Source organism: Rattus rattus, chromosome 7, assembly GCF_011064425.1.
Source record: "Rattus rattus isolate New Zealand chromosome 7, Rrattus_CSIRO_v1, whole genome shotgun sequence".
NCBI lineage: Eukaryota > Metazoa > Chordata > Mammalia > Rodentia > Muridae > Rattus > Rattus rattus.
The window spans coordinates 78833546-78839545 of NC_046160.1; the positions used below are offsets into that span (position 1 = coordinate 78833546).

Here is a 6000-nt window from a genome sequence, read left to right on the forward strand (position 1 = left end):
ATTCTTTTCTCTAGCTTAAAAAATATGTGTCCCCTGTGAAAATTTGTTTTCTCCCATTTGATTCTAGACTGCACTGTATTTGATCATGACTTTCTGTTCTATTGATTGCTGTCAGCTGGCTTTGCAGTGACTTGGTAGAGTGGTGGCTTGTTTTATCTAGTCACTTCGCTATGGTAAAGTTTAAGTGCTGAAATTCTTCAGTAGGGCGGGGCAGCATCACGGGCGACCTTCACACCCTGATGCACATTCAGCTGGCCTCTGACCAGGGCTTCCCCTCTTCAGGTTGGTGATCAGGACACTTCAGCAGCACCCTGCTCTGCTTCACTGCTTCCTGACGCTGAGGTACTCATAGCCCCTAGACATCCGAGAGAAGGAAACAGAGCCTGCATTCTTGTAGACAGTCGTGAAATCACTACCGGTTTGGAAGTCATTTCTTCGCTACGAACAGTTCATGGGTTACAAGTGGAGATTTGTCCTCTTAATGGCTGTGACTACATCGTAAGCAACCGAATGGTAGTAGAAAGGAAGTCTCAGTCTGAAATGTTAAGTAATACTGCTAAGAACAAGTTCATCGAGCAGATTCAGCGCCTGCAGAGCATGTTTCAAAGAATATGTGTGATTGTGGAAAAAGACAGAGAAAAAGCAGGTTTGTATTTTCAAATATTTATAAGACTATTAACAAAATTAACTATTGCTTAGTTCATTCTCCTGTTGTCGGAGTGTGTCATTTCATACTTGGTACCACTATGTTTTCGTTGGTCATTGTATTTCAATGAGGCTCATTAAGACTGAACAATAAGAAACCAAAGGAGAAGGCCAAAAGATGAATTCCCTAAACAGTACAACCATGGGAAGAAAGAGGACGCAGGTGCTTAGGATCAGGTCGTGTGGGGTTGGTGGGAAGAGCTGAGTAATTCTGGGCTGAACAACTTCTTTGTTACAGGGCAGTAAGTGTTTGCTGAAACCGTGAGTATAAGTGATGGTGTACTTGAGGGGGCAGGGGAGTTCATTCTAAACATGAAAAGATGGATTTACACAAGTCATTTACCAATGCTGGATTGGGATTATAGCTAAGGACTTCTCCAGTAGTAACTGAATCGGAGGATCCGATGAGAGCAGAGAAAAGATCCTGGGATGGAGAGCAGGCAGGTGCACTGATTTCTGCTCTCTCCAGCTCCGTTGGTCATTGACAAACCATTGACTGAATAGCAAGTGTTTGGTGTTGAGATACTTACGTGCCCTGCTCATCTCAGGGTGTCAGAAGGGTGAGATAAAACCTTGTGATGAAAGCTATTATGGAAATTTGGGAACCTTAAATAAAGGGAAATAGTGGTTTGTGGCAATCGGCCAGCATTTCCTTCCTCATGCTGTATACCTTGGAGAAGCCACTTCACCTTTCAGAACTGTGCTCCTTTTGTCGTTCTTTCCCTAATTGGAACAGTAAGAGTGAAGAAAACCGCTTGAGACAAAGTGGACAGTAATATGGTAGAAATGCTGGAAAAATAACTTTCTGACAAGCTTAATGAAAGGCAACATTAGAAGGCCATTCAGGTATTTTTTTTTCAATCACTGGACTAAGCAGTCAATTTTATATCAACTAATTCAATATTTAATGATCTTTATGTAAGTTAATTTCAGATCAAATATTGGAGAATCAATTTAGAGCTTAATTATAGTTTCTCATCAGTAAAAGGCACCACTCACTAACTCAGGGATGAGAGGCTAGAATTCTATAATAAAGTATATCAACTGTTCTTCCTGATTTTATCACTCAACTTTTCATTTTCCCTGAATATGAAAATTTCAGGAGACATATCAAAAATGTTTAGAAGAACAAAGTGCTATGACAGTTTGCTGACTGCCTTAGTTGGTGCTGGAATCCGAATCCTTTTCAGCTCTGGACAAGAAGAAACTGCAGGTTTAATAAAGGAGCTGTCGTTGGTGGAACAAAGAAAGAATGCCGGGATTCATATTCCAGCAGTACTAGACACTGGTACATGTGAGGCACTCCAGTTCTACTTAAGTATTCCCGGTGTAAGTTATGTAACTGCCTTAAATATGTGTCACCAGTTTTCATCTGTGAAAAAGATGGTGAACAGGTATGTCTACTTTACTAGTATTTTTAAATGGTTACTATTTCTTAAATTGTATTAGTGTGTGTGTGTGCACGTGTGCGTGTGCATGTGCATGCGTGCACGCATCCCCCTGCCTACCACACTGTTCACATCAGTCACAGAACCGTTTTTTTGCCAGTTCTCTCCTACCATGTGAAGTCTGAGGGACCACACCCAAGTGATGATGCCCAGCAGCAGACACATTTACCCATCTTGATGGTTTGGAAAAAAGCCTTTATGACTAATTTCTCCTTTCTTTATGCTTATCCAGAGTTGTTAAGAATGATATCTTGGAATTCCCACTGGTTCCTTAGTATTTTTTACATCACCCCTCCCCTGCCTCCTAGCCTTTCCCAGCTACCTTCCCTCAAGCCTATCCCATGCCCTTCCCAAGCTGATAGCCTCCTTTTATTATTGTTACACACGTATTTTGTATGCACAAATATAGGAAAAGACAACCCGCTGAGCGTTTTTTGTGTGTATACAGTTTCAAGGCTGACCGCTCTGCACTGGACAAGTGAGGGGGCTGGTCCCTAGTGAAGGTAAATTCTTTCTCCCAGGAGTCATTATTTGCCTGTAGTTCTTCATGAATGCGACCCTGGGAAAAATTTCCCCTTGTACATTAGCATGTCCATTGATGCCGCCTTGTTAAGCCTTGCTTATGCAGTGGTTTCTGTCTTCTTTATGCTTGTGCTGTTCCAACTCCTCTCATTGTCTTTTTGCCAGTCCTGATGCTATTAGACTTCTCGTGGAGCTTGCTTTTCATTTCCAGTCTTTCAGGTTGGTTTGTCTTCACTATTTTTGTTATTGTTTTTCTTGACTTCTTTAGTATTTTGCATTACCTTATCTCATTCAGCTTGTTTATGTTCCAAGTAAGTTTATTCTTTGAATATGTTTACAGTCATTCTTTTGAGTTCTCTCTGGGATCTCATCTAACACACTCTCACAAGATGCCATTATTGTCTATCTAGTAATTCCTGGAGTTGTCTTGGTGTGTGTGTTTATTCCATGTGTATGCATCTGTTATTCTTTCCTTGGTTTTATCATATATACTATGTCCATGTAATGAGTGGAAAATCTTGTCTTAAAGATTAAAAATCTTGGGGTTGGGGATTTAGCTCAGTGGTAGAACCTAGCAAGCGCAAGGCCCTGGGTTCAGTCCCCAGCTCCGAAAAAAAAAAGATTAAAGATCTTATATCTCATTTCTCTTGTTACTAGTAAAGTTGGTTGTTTCTGTTTTTAATTAAAATATAATTGTATCATTTCCTCCCTTTCCTTCCTATCCCTGTCATGTCATTTTGTACCTCCCACTTTCATATTGATGGCCTCTATGATGTTGCACACATGCACAAAACTATATAAATACAACCTTCTGAGTCTGTACTACTTATGAATATATATGACTCCAGGGCTGACCACTTAAATCAACTAATTGGGGCCCATCCCTGGAAAAGAACAATTGTCCCTTTCTTTGGAATCATTAATTGCCTATAGTTCATTGTCGGTGCGTAGGGCCCTGAAAGACTTTCCTCCTCCCATGTTAGTATGCCTATTGGTATTTACTTCTTTGGGTACTGTTTAAGTAGCAAGGGGGGTAGCTACCCTGTTGTTTCTAGGAGACACAGTCTCACAGATTTCCTGCTCCTCTGCCTCTTGCTATCCTCTCATCACCTCTTCTTCAAGCCTTTCATGCAGGAGGCTGTAGATGTATCCATGAGTCTGAGCACCTTAAAATCAGCTGACCTCTGCAGTTTGACCAGTCGTGGCTTTCTGACCTCTGTCTGCTGCAAAGAGCTTTAAATTATATCTATTGGAGTCCACAGGCATCATATCTAGGTAGAGAGCTACTGTCTGGTACAATGATGTTAGATCTAGGAGAGGAGCTTTTGGATCAGATCCTGCTTGAATCTTCTGAGGTCTGGGTCCTACATGTGTGGAGTCTTCAGCATCAGGGGCTTACCTTAAACCTCTGAGAGGCAACCGTAGTCACATCAATAGCCTCTATTGTTATAAGAGTGAGTCTCTTGTCTTCCCCTAACTACTCAAAAGGAGGTTTCTCATGCCTGCTACTAGGGTTCTTTTAGTCCATGGCTCTTGTGAGAAGCATTGTCTATATACACATACTATACGTCTTGTCATCTTAGATAAATATAATACAGAATAATTCTAAAAGGCTTTTTGCAAGCATCATTCAATTTAGTTTCCCTTTTCCCCATGTGGTTCTGAGTTTTGTCAAGTTGACAGCAAAAACAACTTACACACTTTCTCAGAAGTGTCAACCCCCAGTCACAAAGGACTTTTCCCACCTTTTAAAGGTCCAGTCTTCTAATACTGCCAATCTCAGCTTCAGGGCCCTACATATGAGTAATTTGGGAAAGATTTCCAAGATGTTTACTCCAGTGCAGATCTGAAGTTTTAAGTTTGTGTAGATGACTGTTTGAGACATCATTATGTAGCCTTGGAAGATGTAGACCATGCTTTCTCTAAACTTTGCTTTCCAAATGCTGGGATTGCAGGAGTGTACTACCATGCCCAGTATATTGTTGAAGGCTTAAACAAAGTAAGCTTTCATGCTACTGTCCTAATGCTGTTAACTCACGTGGAGTGGAAGAAGTTTTGAGTGTGTGCTGATAACTAATGAAGCGCCTCCTACCTGCTGGACGAGTGCTCACCACTGAGTTGCATCTCTATCATGAGCATGATAGGAATAGTAATTTCATAAAAGCCAAATTCACCTGGTTTTTTTTGTTTTGTTTTCAGCTCCCCTGAAGAAATCTCCACATGTGCGCAAGTAACTCATCAAAAGGCTGAGGAAATCTATAAATATATTCACTATACATTTGACATGCAAATGTTACCAAATGATCTTACTCAGGAAAGACAGAAATCAGAAACATGCTCGACACTCTGAGTCACTATGAAAGAACTCTCATAATGCTAATATATTTCAATAATCATTGTAGTTTGTGATTACCAGTTTAAAATATGTAAATATTTCATCTCTTAATGATCTTTACATTGTATACTTTTTTATTTATAAACTATATAATTTATTTTTAAAAGGAAATCTTTGATGTTCCACAATCATTTTGATTAGACCAAAACAAATTTTTACTGAATAAATCAAGACTGTGTGAAGTGATCAGAGTGGTTTAAGCATCTAAGTAAACCAAAGAGCTGGGAGGTGTTCAGCTGCCTCATGTTGGCTGCGTAAGCCTGATGACCTGAGCTCGTCCTGTGCTGGCTGGTCTAATGTCAGCTTAAGTTATCTGGAAGGAGGGAACCTTGAGTGAGAAAAGATCTACTGTAAGTAGTTACTGTTGGGAGTGGACCAAGACCATTACTGGTGGTGCCATCCCTGGGCTGGTGGTCCTGGGTTCTATAAGAAAGCAAGATGAGCAAGTCACGTGAAGCAGGCCAGTAAGCAGTACCCCTCCGTAGCCTCTGCATCAGCTCCTGCCTCCAAGTGCCAGCCCTGCTTGAACTGCTGTGCTGACATCCTCCGGTGAAGAGACTATGATCTGGAAGTATAAGCCAAATAAAACCTCTCCTCCGCAACTTGAGCTTTGGTCATGGTGTTTCAGCACAGCAGTAGAAACCTAAGACAGTTTCCCAACAGCCATGTAAAAGCCAAAAACACAGTGACAGAATCACAGTGCCAGAGACTTCAGAGAGTTGAGGAGAGCAGGAGCTTGCTAGCCAGTATAGCAAAATTGGTGAGCTCCAGATTCGGTGCAAAACTGTCTCAAAAATAGATGAAAATAACGCCATGTCAGTTTCCGGCCGCCACACAAATAATGCTTGCCTCTGTGTTCACATCTACATATATGCAGAAAAGATGTGTATGCTGATTTTGACGACACATTCCTGAAATACCAGCACATTG

General features: G+C 41.0%; 1 protein-coding gene across 2 annotated transcripts in view; it reads left to right on the forward strand.

The window, feature by feature from the left end:
• The window catches only part of LOC116905105 (Fanconi anemia group M protein homolog), a 44076-nt gene extending 38399 nt beyond the window's left edge, over positions 1 to 5677 (forward strand). The window contains exons 18-21 of one of the 2 annotated variants that reach the window (XM_032907842.1): positions 283 to 646; positions 1808 to 2099; positions 2602 to 2656; positions 4875 to 4958. In XM_032907842.1, the coding sequence (XP_032763733.1) occupies positions 283 to 646; positions 1808 to 2099; positions 2602 to 2635 (690 nt within the window). In that variant the 3' untranslated portion in view covers positions 2636 to 2656; positions 4875 to 4958. Of the gene's footprint in view, positions 1 to 282; positions 647 to 1807; positions 2100 to 2601; positions 2657 to 4874 lie in introns of both variants that reach the window. The other variant, XM_032907841.1, reaches the window with a different exon arrangement.
• The last annotated feature ends 323 nt before the right edge of the window (positions 5678 to 6000 follow it).